Below are 16,339 nucleotides of genomic sequence, written 5' to 3'. Positions count from 1 at the left end.
AGATTTATGGCCAAAGAGAACGAAACAGGCAGGCCTGAAATAGTTTGATTTTTCTGAAGAAAGAAGGTTCCTGAGTGTAGACGGTGATACTTTGCATCCACTCAGATGCGGCTGCCTGATGGCATCACCCACACTAATTAATAATGACATATTAGTTAGCATATTGCCATCAGCAGGTGGCTATTTGAGCCGGGGTAAAAATGGCATGTGCTAAAACAAATTGTTGTACCCTAGGGAAATGTGCAATTTTTTTTTTTTTTTACAGTCTTAATGATGTCTATAACATGATTTTTTTTTTTTTTCCTTTTTGGCACTTGTGAAGCTTCAAGGGACAAAACTAGTATAAGGTTAGAAAGAGGGAATGGAAAAACAAAAGGAAAGAAAACAAAATTGATTCAACCTTTTTCAGAAGCTTTGCCAATTCAAAAAGGAAAACAAACAGTTGGATGTAAGCAGCACAAAATTCCCAGGAAAGACTCAAATACCATGCCTTCTTATTTTTAAGGCTTCTTTTCTTCTTTTCCTTTGTCCATCCTAGATCTGTCCAGGGATTCTTAGCACACAGCATAGCCATGACAGATGGGCAGTAAACTGTAATCCGTTGCTGTCTTTCAATTTCAGAGTGATCACTGTGCCAATGAAGGGGTTAAAACTGTCAACACCTATCAGACTTGCAGATAATTAGTGTAACATAAACCCGAGCACCTTGATGCTGGTGACCACAGGACAGATGAGTTCTACTAGGCTGCTTTGTAAGAAATCTTTATTAATCTCTTGCCAGCTCATGTACAACTCTGCTTTTAAATGCCTGTGTGAAAATGTTACTGTTTATGCATACAAATGATAATGATGAAAGATGATTGTGAATCTTTTTTATTTTGAAAGGTGTGCTTTGAATTAGTACTTGCAGATACAAGTGGCAGAGCAAGGTTTTTGTTTTAGAGACGGGTGTTTTGTAAAGAATGGACATCCCCTTAATGTAAAAGAGGATGGGACCAGCAGTTGGCTTAATGGTTATGTCGCTGGATTCCCATGTAGTCGACTGTGGTTTGAATCCCGAACCCGGATGCTTAAACTCACTGGGCGTGTGTGCACGAGTGCCCAAGATCCTGAGAAGAGAATGGAAGAGAAGGGATTACAGCATGGCCATCCCCCCGGGGGTGATTTCTCACTTTCTGTCTTTCTGGCTAACACGTCCTATAGCAAAAATCTGTCAAAAAATAAAAATAAATTTAAAAAAAGAAGGTGAAACTAGTTTTAGGCATTCTAATAAGTGAACAAATAGAAAGGCAAAATTATATGTATGATTAGCATGAAATAACTAGCTATTTGCATCAGGAAAAAAACAAAACAAAACAGGAAATATCCTTCAGTTACAGTGGCACTAAGACCGCAAGAAGACTATGGCTAGCTATTTCGGCATGAAATACATAGCCTTTGGAATATCTTATGGTGTGTTCCCTGTTACTGCTCTAATTTTTTTTTTATTGCCACTGAAGTATAGGATTGAGTAATGTGATTTAGGAATACAAACGGTTATAAGGTACATTTATTTATTTTTCTTATAAGGAACATGAAAGGAAACAGAGGTAGATATTTTTAAATAGGCTTGACAAGAATAAAGTTGTTTTTTTTTTTTTTTAATTGGCCTGAAAGAGAAAACTAATTGAGTAAAAAGTAGAGACTTTTTTAAAATTGTCAAAAGTTGTATGTACTCATCAGAGAGAGAGAGAGAAGGAGGGAAGGAGGGAAGGAGGGAAGGAGGGAGAGAAAAGGAGAGAGAGGGAGAGAGAGCAATGACCCTCCAATGGGGCACGGACATTGTTGTAGTCCTTTTCTTCTCTGTTTCTTCATTGCGTCAGGATTTGGGGCATGTGCACACACATGTACTGGGCTTGTCTCTCAACAATCTGCGGGGGCTCGGGTTCAAACCATGGCTGGCCATGTAGGATCTGGCTCCCCATGCACAAGGTTTACTCACTGTGCTGTGGAACTGGCAACAGAACAGAAATCCTTAAAGGTGTTTTTCAAAAGTCCATGTGGTAATTATGACTTAAAAATAAGAACAAGAATTCATGATGGATTAGGGGAAGAATGGGTAAAGGAGAACTTCAATAACCCAGATATGTTCAAATCCACAGGTCCCAATGGCTGGCATCCTAGAGTACTTAATGAATTGGCCGAAGTCTTCACAGAACCGCTAGATATCATTTTTGAGAACTCGTGGAGGACTGATGAGGTGCCTGAAGACTGGAAAAAGGGCATATTTAGAACCTTCTTTGAAAAAGGGAAATGGATGATGATCCTGAAAATACTCATCAGCTTAACTTTCTTTGCTTGGACAAGTTCTGGAATAACCAACTTTAGTGAACTGGGTAACTGACTTACAATAGCTAGAATTAAGGCAGTGAAGTATTACTCATAAAGAAATACTGAAATTATTTTTAAGAAGACACACCTTTATGAGATACAGTCTTTTGCAATATCTTGGGGAAAAACCCCTCTATTCTATGAATTCATGATGAAAATAGATGAGGTTGGCTAAGGCGTTTGGGTAATAACTTATTTTAAGTCTAAAACAACAAAAAAATAGGTTTCTGGCATTCACCAGCAGTTATATTTTCCACATTAACCTGCAGTGTGCTTACATTTTATATTGTAGCATCTCTTTCACTGCATATAGAATCATGTTTTCATCAGTTGAGGTATTTTACATAATTCTGTATAGAATAGTTTGGTGAAAGAACTCTTATTTTAAGGTGCTTTCAATGGTTATTTCATGTATAGATATAATCATAAAGTTGATACATTAAGGGACATCACCAAGGGAAGAAAATTTCTTCAAACTTCTCTTCTTAAGTTGGGTCTGGCTGAGGTTTAGTATGAGGACTAGTGAGAGTGTCCTGCTCTGAGCAAGAGCTAGGAGTTTGATTTCGTAGCTAGTTTTGTACACTCCCTGGTGACTGCAATGTTCCAGCCCACTCTGAGTTGCAGTGACTTATTCCAGCTCACTTCCCAGGCTTCTGACTTCAAGCTCTCAAGAGTGGGGAGTTAGACAGTGGCAGTCGGAGGAGGAGCCCTGTGTGACTACAGCCAAGAAAGTAGATTGAGGTGAGGGAGGATATGTTGTCAGATCTGGAGTTTTTCTCATTTTTATTGCTCTTGCCTTTGGGCACTGGTAGTTTCATTTGGGGACATAGAAAAGTACAACCTAGTTGATGGGACCTAAACTTAGTTGGAAGAAGCCCATGGATGAAAGACACGCAGCAAGCTCCCGGGGTTGGTGACTTTTAAGAGCCTCTGAGCAGTACTCAAGAGTGGAATCTTCTTTCCATCACTTAGAAGTATATAAGAGATGTAAATTCATATCAGCATCGACATAGAAAAGAATAGGAATCTGTCAAAGGGAAAGAAGTTTACTTTCATCTTTTCCTGGTGCATATTGCTCCTTAGGACTAGATAGGCAGCTGAGGAGGACATTAGGTCTCCATGGGCCATTTCGACGTAGTACCACTTTAAAAATCTAAGCTTTAAGTAGTTGGCTATGTCTTTAAGTTAGTTTAGGCATTGAATAAAATCAGTCTCACTCTTCAATACAAATGTATGGACATTAGGGTTTTGTTTGATTGTTTTTGCCATGGGGTTTGTCGCTTGTCAGAGAGATTCAGAGGGGAAAGGGAAGAAAGCACCCACAGTGGGGTGTGGTCATGCCACAGTCCTTCTTCATTTCTCCATCCTGTGGAATCTTGGGGTATGCACACACGCCTGGTGTTTTCAAACCACTGTGGCGAGGATTCTACTGTATAGGATCTGGCTCACCTTAACCACCAGGCCATTAGGCCAGCCTGGAAATTAAGTTCTAAAAGTGTATTTCTAAGTTGTCCTTTAAACTATACATAGCTTGTAGTTTAGTAAATATGATTGTCCAATATCACCTTTCATCATTTTCTTTTCCCAAAAAAACTAGAGTTCTTAGTATTTCCAAGCTAGGTATTTTTAAGGGGTAAGGGAGTCTGTGTAGATTTACAGCCGTAATATATTGTGGTAACAGATGCCTTCCTGTTCAAGACCTCCTTTCCAGGTATAGCATCTGTGGTAGATTTATTTCACAGATGTATGTTTGCATGCATTTGTTGAACTCTTATTAGAAAGGACCCAATTTTGGAAAAATCTATTATTTCCACTGTGGGCATTAGGACAGAAATATTGCAGCCAAACAGGGGCCTTTTGGCCATTGCAGGTTTTATTTTCTATTCAGCTATTGCCTAACTTCAATTCTTTTGTCAAATTTAAATCTCATTTTATCTCTTGGAATTTGAAAATAACAACACTCTATCTAAATTAAGGATCACAATCTAGAACAGTGAACTATCCAATGGATTCTAAGGATTTCTTAATTAAACTAGAGGATAAAGCCTTTCACATAAGCAGATACATATTGAATGAAGCCCATTCATTCCTTTAAATCAGGATGAGGTAAGAGGTGGAGCAGAAGAGAAAGGGATTATTCTTACCAGGAACTGTCTCTGAAGGTAATTACTCTGAAGATTTTTTTTTCAGTACCTTTTCTTTTTATCTTGGAGAGTTTTTTTTTTCCTTTTTTTTTTTTTTTTTTTTTGCTTTAGGGCGCATGCACTCCCAGACAGAGAGAGACAGAAAGTGAAAAATCACCCCCCAGGGGGATGGCCATGCTGCAATCCCTTCTCCTCCATTCTCCTCTCAGGATCTTGGGCACGCACGCACACGCGCCTGGCGTGAGTTTTAAGCCACCGGGTCCGAGATGCGAACCGTGGTCGACTACGTGGGAGTCCAGAGACATAGCCATTATGCTAACTGCTGGTCCCTTTTCTTTTTATCTTAACATTGTTAATATCCTTTAAAATGAAGGAAGCTAACTGTTGAGTGAAAGACAAATATGTTATCAAAAGTAGAGGATTATCTTATTTGTATTTCCTAGAACATCAGAGAGGTTAATTACAGACCTTTATTTTATAACATTTAGGAATTTGAAGGATTATAGGACAATTTTTTTCTGTTCATCTTTAAATTTGGAGGAGTGAAGAAAGATTTTTATTCACATAAAATAGTATAAGTAAGGCATATTTTTAAGACCTCCTTCCTTCCCAAAGGAGAAACTGAACCAAAAATCTGAGTAAAAACTGAATTTATAGCAACAAAGAATAGAAGTTTGGGGCCAGCCAATGACATAGAGATTAAGGCTACTGAATCCCATGTGGCTGAGTATCTGGTTCAAGTCCCAGACTTGGCAGCTTGAAAAACACACTGGGTGCATATGCATGTGTGCATGGCCAAAATCCCAAGAGGAGAATGGAAGAAAAGGGAATGTGGCATAGTCATCCCCGGGGAGGTACTTTCTCGCCCCTTTTCCTCTCTCTTTGGTGAGTGGATGTGCCCTATAGCAAATTTTAAAAAGAATAAACAGAAAAGAATAGAAATTCTTCAATGTAGAGAACTCAGCAGTTTCTCTTTCCGGAGATGCCTACATCATCTCAGATTCACGAAATAAACAACAGCAAGCGTTGAGATTTTACTTTGTGTTACTCTACTCTAGTTCTAAGTCTAGGATTACCCTAATAGTTTTTTTCCCCCTGTGGTGAGTCTGTTACAAGCAACATTAACTGTAGTGTAGCTTAGGGAATGATCTTGAACAACTGAAACTCATTGAAGCTGCTTTTCTGCTGTTTGTAAAGTGGGGGAAATAAATGTGTCCCACAGTGCTAAAGAAGTTTCCGAGTTCTATAGCTTACACGCGTACATGGTTCCTGGCCCAGGGCTTGGCATGTAGAAGGTGCTGACTGCCTCACTCCATTTTCTTCTTTACTTTCAATTATTTTCTTTAACCGACTAAAAATCTAAAGCATAAATTGATGTACCTACCCCTCTAAGTGGCCTTAAACCCACCCCAAGACCCTTCACTTTCTTTTAGGAAGGTGAAAAAGGATACAGTGCTTGCTCATAGTAAGAGTGCAATAAATGCCCATCGAATAAATGAAAAAATGTGATTAAAAAAAAGTATATTTGGCTGCAAGCAGGTGGCATGGTGGTTAAGGGTGCTGGACTCCTACATGGCTGACTGCAGTTTGGGTTCTGGACCTGGCGGCTTGCTTTCTCACTCTCTCTCTCTCTCTCTTCCCCTCTCTGGTTAAATTCAAATAAATAAAGAAATAATTCTTTAAAAAAATTCATAAAAGCCTGCACTTTCAAGTCTGGAGAAGTAGTATGTAGGCACATGCGAAGGTACTTCTGTTCCCTTTCTTCTTTTTATACCAGCTCAGGTTTATAAATTTGGTGTACACACGAGTGAGTGGCATTTATGCATCTTCCTGTGATTTTATGACTGTGATTTACAAATTAGGAGTACAAACAGACCTTCCCCAGTAGCTTCTCCTGGGACGAATCCAGCCCAGCTATGAAGCAGATGATAGCGGATCAGCAAACTCTATTCTGTGTGAAGAGAAACCAGATGTGCCAGTCACTGGGAAGCCTTGCCTGAAAATTGAGATGAGCATGTCTCTATTTTTCTCTGGAAAAAAGATCTCGAGTGTCGTCAACAGATTCCTTGCATGCGGGCTGGAAAATAACAAAAAGAGGTGAAAGGAAATAAAAGATTTGGACAAAATGTTTGATTTCTATAAATTCTTGCAGTATTATTTAATTAGGTATGAAAATATGATGTTCCAGCAGGGGGAAGATTTCTGCATTTCAGAGCAAAGACATGTAAGAGAAATGAGGCAGAGTTTGCCACTGCATTTCCAGTTGTCTGTTCCAACCACGTGCCAAGTGCCAGGAAATTCTTAGAAGAGGGCAGCTGATGGTTTGTGTTTAGAATAATGCCATACAGGTGCACATGTAAGCTGCTTTATTAAGTAAAACAGGCTGTGCAAAGCAGAGTAGATCAGAAAGTCTCTTTCAGAACTAATTTTAATCCCAGTAGCTCTCCCTTGTCATTAATGACACATCCAGCATCAGCTATTTTACACTATCAGATTCTTTGATTAAAAAATCCTTTCCTGGCCAGCTGGTGGAGTGGTGGTTAAGATCTTGCCTGGATTACATATGACTGACTTTACGGTTGAGTTCTGGACACAGCTGCTTGAAAAACATCCTGGTTGCTTGTGTGTGGTTGCCAAAAACCTTGAGAGGAGAATAAAGAGATTTTGATGGATTGAGGCTTGGGCATCCCTCCTGGGGGATGATTTCTCTCTCTCTCTCTCTCTCTCTCTCTCTCTCTCTCTCTGGTGAGTGCACATGCCATGTATCAAAAAACTGAAAAAAATAGTTTTCATATTTTCATATTTACAATATTAATCTCTAGTGGGATTAAATCAAATAACTTCTTAGTTGATGGTTGTTAATCACTATTTTAGATATTTCCATAAGATACAAAAAAAAAGAATGCTAGTTTGGAACAAATGAATAACTCGTTTTTATTTATCAAAATAGATTTTATTTTTATTTGCTAGAGGGCATGTGTGCATAACAGAGACAGAGGAGAAAGCACCCTCAGTGGGATATGGTCACATCCACAATCCTTCTCCCTTTCTCCATTCTGTCGGAATTTGGGGCACGCACACCCAGTGTTTTACAAGCCATGAAGGATTTGAACCAAGGTTGGCCCTGTGGGATCCAGCCTTCTTAACAACTAGGCTACAAGGACTGTCTCTAGATTGATACTTCTGAAAAATTTAAATTCTGGGACATGAACGTATGTATTTTTTATTGCTATTGAAAGATACCTTTTCAGAGGAAACAAGAGTTAAATATCACATTAAGAGTTGAGTTGGGGACCAGCAGATGACATAGTGATTATGTCACTGGTCTCCTACATAGTTGACCACAGTTTGAATCCTGGACCTGGAGGCTTCCAACTCATACCACGCACATGTACATGCATGTGTGCCCAGAATCCTGAGAGGAGAATGGAGGAAAAGAGATTGCAGTGTGGCCATCCCCTCTTAAAGGGTGATTTCTTGCTTTCTGTCTCTGTTTCTCTCTGTCTCTCAGGCAAGTGCATGCACCTTTATAGCAAAAATCTTTCTTAAAAGATAAAAAGGGTTGGGTGGTTATTTTATTTCATTTTATTTTACTTGGACAGTTTTACCAAAATTTGTTCCACTGGACCACAAGAAAATAAGTCTACTTCTAAAGATTATTTAGGGTGAGAAATGTCTTTTAGTAATATGTTCTGTTATCATTCCCTTTATTCAGTGAATTTTCCCTATTAGTCCCAAAAAAATGGAATGCTGTATTGACTGGGACTGATATTAGAAATTCTTTTCTTCACCGTAGTTGTCTCCCTGTTCCCTGAGCTTAACAGTGTCCCAGGATATCGTGTGGGTTACTGAAGCCATCCTTCATTGAAAAGTTCTACCCATGCAGAAATGTGTGCATGGCCTGAAAAGTCAACATGTGTATATCCAAGTAACCAAGCTCCGATTCATTCTAACTGAAAAGCTACACGTTGGTTTTGTAAAAGTAATTGCAATTGACACTCTCTTTTTCCTTCCAGTTATTTTTTTTCAAAAGGGACTATCAGAAGGCACCATGAAAAGCCTAATTGGAACAGCATTATGGACCATGTCATGTATGCCATGCAACACTGCAATTTGCAAACATATGTCTGCTCTCTAATAAATGTTATGGCTTTCACGGTGGTTCCGCCTTGGCCTCTTTTGTCATTTCACATTTTGAGGACTATGATGTAGTCGTGTGTTACTTAAAATGGTACTATATAAATGCTTATGGTTCTGTTGCATTATGGTCAGCATGGGAAATCAGAATTCTAACTGGAAAGGAAGTGAAAAACAAGTTTTCCCACAGGGCATGCAAAATTCAGACACTTGCTTTGTGTGCTCGGATCCTTCCACGTGACTGTTATGTGTGAATGTGTTGTGGCCTTCCCGTGTAGGATCCTTGCCCGTGCTAGTGGCTTACCTCAGTGGGAGCTGGGGTGCTGGTGTAAATGAGGGATCTTCACACTGAGAATGGAAATGCATAATATGAGGAACCTGTGCATGGATTTCAAACTTTCTGGTACCCAAATAAACTTGAAGTTTAATTCTACTTTCTATAAACCCTATTTTTAAAATTAATTAATTAATTAATTTTGCTAGAGGGTGCAGAGAGAAAGAGAGACAGAGAGAGAGAGAAAACACCCTCTTTTCATAACACAATCTCTTTTCCTCCCATCAGTATTTTGGGCATGCTTGGACACTTATTTGGTATGTTTTTCAAGTTTCCGGGGCTGGGACTTACACTATATTCAACCATGTAGGATCCAGCTTCCTTAACCACTGTGCGCCAGGAATGGCCCTTTAGAAATTTTTAAAGTCCCCTTGTATTAGATGGCAGGTAGGATCAGGTGTGGAGTTTCTCTCCTTGTGAGTCTGGTACGGCTCCTGCAGCTTCTGCATCTTTATCACCCCAAAATCGTTGTGGCTCATCCACAGATAGGCAGTATGCCAGTGGTCCAGTCGTCCTGGGATCCAGGGACCTGGATTCAAATTTTAACCTTACTGCTTTCTGGCTTCATGACCTTAGGCAAATGGAATAACTTATGCATGCTTAGCAGAGGAACTAGCTCAAAACATTAAATCAGGGAAATTTCATAGCAGTGTTTTGAGTTATATATAAATATCATTATGTGCTATGTTTTGATATTGATGAATGACTTTTTTTTTTTTTGAGAGGTTTTCGCTATAGGGCACATGTGCTCACCAGGCAGACAGAGAGAGACATAGAGACAGAAAGTGAGAAATCACCCCCCAGGGGGGATGGTCACGCCGCAATCCCTTCTCTTCCATTCTCCTCTCAGGATCTTGGGCACGCACGCACACGCACCCGGCATGAGTTCTAAGCCACCAGGTCTGGGACATGAACCGCGGTCGACTACGTGGGAATCCAGCGACATAGCCATTACGCTAACTGCTGGTTCCCGATGAATGACTTTTTATTCCCACTGAGTATAAGATAAAAGTACATTTAAAGTAAGGAACAGGTAGGGTTAATATTAGGAAAAATATGTAAAAATTTGAGTTTGAGAAATGAAATGACACTTTAAAGATAATCCTGTATGATTCAGAACTTGTGTATGTAAGACCCTAAGGAGCTAGGTGTTTGTAACATGCTTGTGAGAAAAATACCAGGTTAGTGACGATGGTTGAGGTTCTCCTAGGTCCTCAAATCCTAGTTTTTGGTCCAATGCCAAATGATAGAAAATAGTACCTAAAGGTTCCGTGGCATCTCCGAAAAGACCCATTTTTCTCAATTGGACTGCTTAGGGCCTTGGGTCTGTGGTTTTCAAGATGTTGTGTCAGCACTTGTGCTTATAAACTAAGGACCCAGTGCTCTGTAGGGGCCAGCATCATTAGATGAAAACCCAGTCTTTCAGCTGTACGTTCTCATGCTGCAAGTCTTCCTGAATCTAAAGCACATAATATATTCAGAAATACTCATGACATTAGTGGGCAGCACTAAAATGTATTTTTGAAAAATAGAGAAATATGTGCATGCAGGAAGCTCACAAATAAGTATCTGTTAAAGAATGGTTATGGGACCGGCAGGTGGTATGATGGTTAAGGCACTGGACTTCCACATGGCCAACCATAGTTCAAGTCCTGGACTTGACAGCTTACTTTCTCACTTTCCCTTTCTCTCTCTTTCTGGTAAAATAAGATAATAACAAATGGAATTAAATAATTATTTTTAGAGAAAAGAATGTCTATGTCACTAATAAAGTCACATCACATAAGACACTTTTTAAAAATTCTTTCATCTGAATCTGGATAATGGATAGCTTCTAGCCTCATGCCAGGCCATCTGCTGCCCCACTGAGGACGTTTTTTTTTTTTAATTTAAAAGTGGAATATTGAACATTTTTTAAATGAAAAGCTTACTTTCCTCCTTCCTAGAGTTACCCAGAGGACAAAGTACATTCATGTAATTATGGACACCTTTTTGGCCAAGTCCCTCTGTTGTAGAGTATGTCCCTGAACCAATAGCGGGATGTCTGTGGAATCCCATCTACTACGTGGTTGAATAGTGAGCTCCGGTGTGTACACGTATATTTCATGTCCATTCCTTCACATCCCTTTAGCTCCATTCTTCAGCTTCATTTTGGAACTTAATCAATTTACCTAGTGGCCTTTACAAAAGTAGCTATGTTTAGTGAAGACTATAGATTTAGGTTTTTTGTTTTTAAATCCTTATCTGTAAATCAGAAGCCCTATGTCCAGTCTTAGTTTTTCTGGTGAGTGAGTAGAGCTAAGTCACTTCCTTTTACACTCTCTTTTCTATCTGTAAAAGTGTTTAGTGAAGAGCTTTGGCAAACATGCCCTATGAAAGGTTTGAAAAGCGGATGGTATCTGAATAATTTCATTTGCTTTAGAAGCAAGTCACTGAATGACAAAATTTTTTTCAGTGGCGTCCAGCGGACCATGAGCACTTCCTGTCTGTCCCTACTAGGATGAGTTTCCACTAGGGTGGATTCCCACTTGATACTTCCATAGTTGCTGTATATTGTCTGGCACGTTGTAGGTGCTTAATGACACTGTTGAAGGAGTGAAGAACTAAAGGGACTTTCTCACAAATCTATAGAGACTGAACCCTGAGGTTGTGTGAGCTGATTCTACCAGGACATTTCCTATTTTTCAGAGAACTTAGAAGAATGTCATGGCCATTGTGTTTGAAGAACAGCATGTCTTTCATCTTTAAATCTAGAAAAGCAAGTTTCTCCTTATTAGAAGTTCACCTTGGGTTGTTGTTTTATTTTCGTTTGGTCCTCCAACTTTCTTTTCTTTTCTTCTTTTTTGGTAGAAGATCATAAATGCAAATAACTTATAAAATTGAATTTTGTATACACAAGTAAGTTTTATGTTGCAGAAATGAATTAAACATTGTAGTTATGAGGGCACATGAAAATGCTAAAATGATACACTTCGAATTAAGATTTTCTTTGGTCATGTTTTCCTTCTCTGAGTTATGAGAGGAATAACATCCTTTCCTTTTTTTAAAAAAAAAATTATTTCTATCATAATCTTCTTTATATTACATTGAATCATATATAACTTTACAGTGTATTACATTTCTTTTTCCAGAAGGAATACCATGCATATCAGTCAATACAAAGACATTAAAATCCCCATCTTCATCATCCAATAACTTTTCATTTTGTTTTTATCCAGGTTATTATTCTTCCAATTATTTTTTAAACATTCAATCACTATAATTTAGCTTGTCAAAAGACTTTACCCAATATGAAATACTTCTCAGACCAGTTCAGTTGAGAATACTATACATGTCATCATCAACAGGTAATAAAACATATCTGTGTCCCACTAATGTCATGTTTCTCTATTTGTTCTCTTGCTATTCTTCTCTATTCTCTTCTCCCACCCCATTCCACACTGTCTCATCATCACTAACTATTTGCACTCCTTTTATGCCCTCCGATATTTTGATCTCTACCAAAAAGTGCAGATAGTCGGTATATATTAAGTGGATACATACAATATCTTTCTTTCATACCTGGCTTGCTTCACTCAGCAGTACCTCTATTTGTTCTCTTGCTATTCTTCTCTATTCTCTTCTCCCACCCCATTCCACACTGTCTCATCATCACTAACTATTTGCACTCCTTTTATGCCCTCCGATATTTTGATCTCTACCAAAAAGTGCAGATAGTCGGTATATATTAAGTGGATACATACAATATCTTTCTTTCATACCTGGCTTGCTTCACTCAGCAGTACATCCTACATATCTGACCACTTTCTATCAAATGCAAGGGTCTTTTTATGGCTGAGCAGTATTCCATAGAGTATATGTGCCACACTTTTTCAATCCATTCATCTGTTTATGGATATTTAGGTTGGTTCCATGTCTTGGCGATCGTGAATAATGCTGCAGTAAACATTGATGTGCAAGTGCTTTTCTGACTGAGCATTCTCCTGTCCTTTGGGTAGATACCCAGAAGTGGGATTGGTGGATCAAATGCTAGTTCTATTTGTAGATCTTTGAGAAACCTCCACATTATTCTCCACAGTGGCTGAACCAGTTTACATTCTCACCAACAGTGTAGGAGAGTACCTCTTTCACCACACCCCTGCCAAAACTTATCAATTTTTATATTTTTAATCTTAGTCACTCTGACTGAGGTTAGGTGGTATCTCATTGCGGTTTTTATCTGCATCTCCCTTACGATGAGGGATGTGGAGCATTTCCCACCAGTAGTTTTATTGTTTGAGGTCTTAGGTTCAGATCTTTGATCCATTTTGAGTTGACTGTTGTTAATGGTGAAAGATGAGGGTTCAGTTTCATCTTTCTGCAGGTGGATACCCAGTTTTTCTAACACCATTTACTAAAGAAGTTTTCCTTTTACCAATGGATTGACTGGTATCCTTTGTCAAAAATCAATTGGCTAGGGACCAGAAGTTAGCGTAATGGCTGTGTCGCTGGACTCCCATGTAGTCAACTGTGGTTCGACTCCCAGACCCAGGAGCTTAAACTCAATCCGGGTGCTTGTGTGTGCATGCCCAAGATTCTGAGAGGAGAATGGAGGAGAAGGGATTGCAGCATGGCCATCCCCCCGGGGGGTGGATTTCTTGCTTTCTATTTCTCTGTCTCTCTCTGTCTTTCTGGCTAGCGCATGTGCCCTACAGCAAAAAATCCTCTCAAAAAAAAAAATTAGTTGGCTGTAAGCTTTAGGGGTTATTTATGTGGTCTCTGTTCTTTTCCATTTGTCCACATGTCAGTTTTTGTGCCAATACCATGCAGTTTTGATAATCACAGCTTTATAGTATATCTTGGGACCAGGGAGTGATATGCTGCCACTCTTCTTGTGCAGGATTGTCTTGGAAATATGAGGTCTTTTATGATTCCAGATGAATTCTATGATTGTTTTTTCTAGATCTGTGAAGAACATTTCTGGTATTTTGATTGAAATAGCATTAAACATGTAGATTAATTTGGGTAGAATTGCCATTTTGATTATGTTAATTCTTCCAATCTAGGAACATGGGATATCCTGCCACTTTTTTATGTCACTTTCAACATCCTTTTTAAAATTTTCATAGTTTTTTTTCTCTTTTTTTTTGGAGAGGTGTTTGCTATAGGGCGTGTGCGCTCATCAGACAGACAGAGAGAGACAGAGAGACAGAAAGCGAGAAATCACCCCCTGGGGGAGTAGCCATGCCACCATCCCTTCTCTTCCATTCTCCTCTCTTGATCTTGGGCATGTAATCACACGCACCTGGCGTGAGTTTAAGCCACTGGGTCCGGGACTCGAACCGCGGTCGACTACGTGGGAGTCCAGCAACATAGCCATTACGCCAACTCCTGGTCCCCACAGTTTTCTTTATAAAGGTCTTTGACTTCTTTAGTTAGGTATATCCCTAGGTATCTTATACATCTTGTGGCTATGGTGAAAGGGATTTCTTTCTTTGGCTCTACTTCCTTTAGCTTGTTGTTCATACATAGAAATGCTATAGATTTTTGGATGTTGATTTTGTATCCTACCACTTTACTGTATTCACTTATTACTTCAAGAAGTCTTTTCATGGAGATCTTTGGGTCTACTAAGTATACTGTCATGTCATCTGCGAATAAAGTTACTTTCAACTCTTCTTTGCCTATTCGAATGCCTTTTATATGTTCTCTTTTCTGATTGTGTTAGCTAAGACTTCCAGCACTATATTAAAGAGCAATGGAGAAAGTGGGCAGCCTTGCCTAGTACCAGTTTTATGGGGAAAAGCTAATAATGTTAGCTGTTTTTCATGGATGGTTTTTATTGTGTTGAGATATGACCCTTCTATACCAGTCTTACTGAGGGTCTTAATCATGAAAGGAAGTTGTAGTTCATCAAATGTTTTCTCTGCATCCATTGAAATGATCATATGGTTTTTATCTTTCTTTCTGTTAATAAGGTATATGACATATATGGTCTTGCATATGTTGAACCACACTTGCATCCCTGGGACAAAGCCTACCTGATCGTGATGAATAATTTGTGTACATTGTTGGATACAATTTGTGAGTATCTTGTTGAGAATTTTTGCATCTATATTCATCAACGATATTGGTCTGCTGTTTTCCTTTTTTATCATGTCCTTATCTGTTTTTTGAATGAGAATGATGGAGGCTTCATAAAATGAATTTGGAAGGTTTCCCTCCTTTTGAATCTTTAGAAATGATTTGAGTAGGATAGGGATTAATTCTTCCTTAAAAATTTTATAGAATTCAAAAGTGAAGCCATCTGGACCTGGGCTTTTCTTTGTTGGGAGGTTATTTATTACTGATTCAATCTCCTGGCTTATTATGGATCTATTCAGGTTCTCTATGTCTTCCTGATTCAATCTTGGTAGATTATATATGCATCCAGAAATTTGTCCATCTCCTCCAAGTTATCATGTTTGTTGGCATATAATTGCTCATAGTATCCTCTAATGATACTTTGTATTTCTATTGTATCTGTTGTAGTATTGCCTGTTTCATCACATATTTAATTTACCTGGTTTCTTTCTTTCTTCTTCCTTATCAGTGTAGCCAGTGGTGTGTTGATCTTGTTAATCTTTTCAAAGAACCAGCTTTTGCTTACATTTTTTTTCTGTATAGTTCGTTTATTTTCTATTTCATTTATTTCTGCTTGAACCTTTATTATTTCTTTTAGCCTGGCATTTTTTGGAGTTTTTGTTGTTTTCATTGTTTTTGTTTTTCCAATTCCCTGAGGCATGATGTTATGTTATCTATTGGTCATCTTTCCATTCTTTTCTTATGTGCACTAATTGCTATGGATTTTCCTCTTATGACTGCTTTTGCCATGTCCCATAGATTATGGAAACTTGTGTACTCATTATAATTTGTTTCCATAATTTTTTAAATTTCAGACTTAATTTCTTCAGTAGTTAAGTCATTCAGAAGTAGGTTGTTCAGTTTCCATGTGTTTGTGTATTTTTGAGGGTGTTTCTTGAAATTAATCTTGAGTTTAACTCCATCATGATCAGAAAAGATGCTGGATATAGTTTCTATGCCTTTCAATCTGTAAAGGTTTGATTTGTGTCCTAACATATGGTCATTCTTGGAAAAGGTTCCATGCTGGGATGAGAAAAATGTATCTTTTGTGGTCTTAGGGTAGAAAGTTCTATAGATATCTATTAAGCCCATTTGATTTATAGTATCATTTAGGTCCTGTATTTCCCTATTTATTTTCTGCCTAGAAGATCTGTCTAAAGGAGATAATGGGATGTTGAGATCTTCAACAATTATAGTGCTGCTCCCTATCTCTCCTTTTAGCTCCAGCAGTCTTTCCTTCACATATTTAGGT

The 16,339-nt window shown here is 38.5% G+C and overlaps 1 protein-coding gene across 1 annotated transcript in view; it reads left to right on the top strand.

Moving 5' to 3' along the window:
• Positions 1–3,667, top strand: part of SAMD5 (sterile alpha motif domain containing 5) — a 62,448-nt gene extending 58,781 nt beyond the window's left edge. Inside the window, 1 exon segment of the mRNA XM_027774385.1 lies at positions 2,142–3,667. Within this exon segment, the coding sequence (XP_027630186.1) occupies positions 2,142–2,204 (63 nt within the window). The 3' untranslated portion in view covers positions 2,205–3,667.
• Positions 3,668–16,339: the final 12,672 nt, after the last annotated feature.

This window comes from Tupaia chinensis, unplaced genomic scaffold (assembly GCF_000334495.1).
Source record: "Tupaia chinensis unplaced genomic scaffold, TupChi_1.0 Scaffold000427_1, whole genome shotgun sequence".
Taxonomy (NCBI): domain Eukaryota; kingdom Metazoa; phylum Chordata; class Mammalia; order Scandentia; family Tupaiidae; genus Tupaia; species Tupaia belangeri.
Note: the sequence above shows the minus strand (reverse complement) of the source record. Positions and strands in the feature narration are given on the sequence as shown.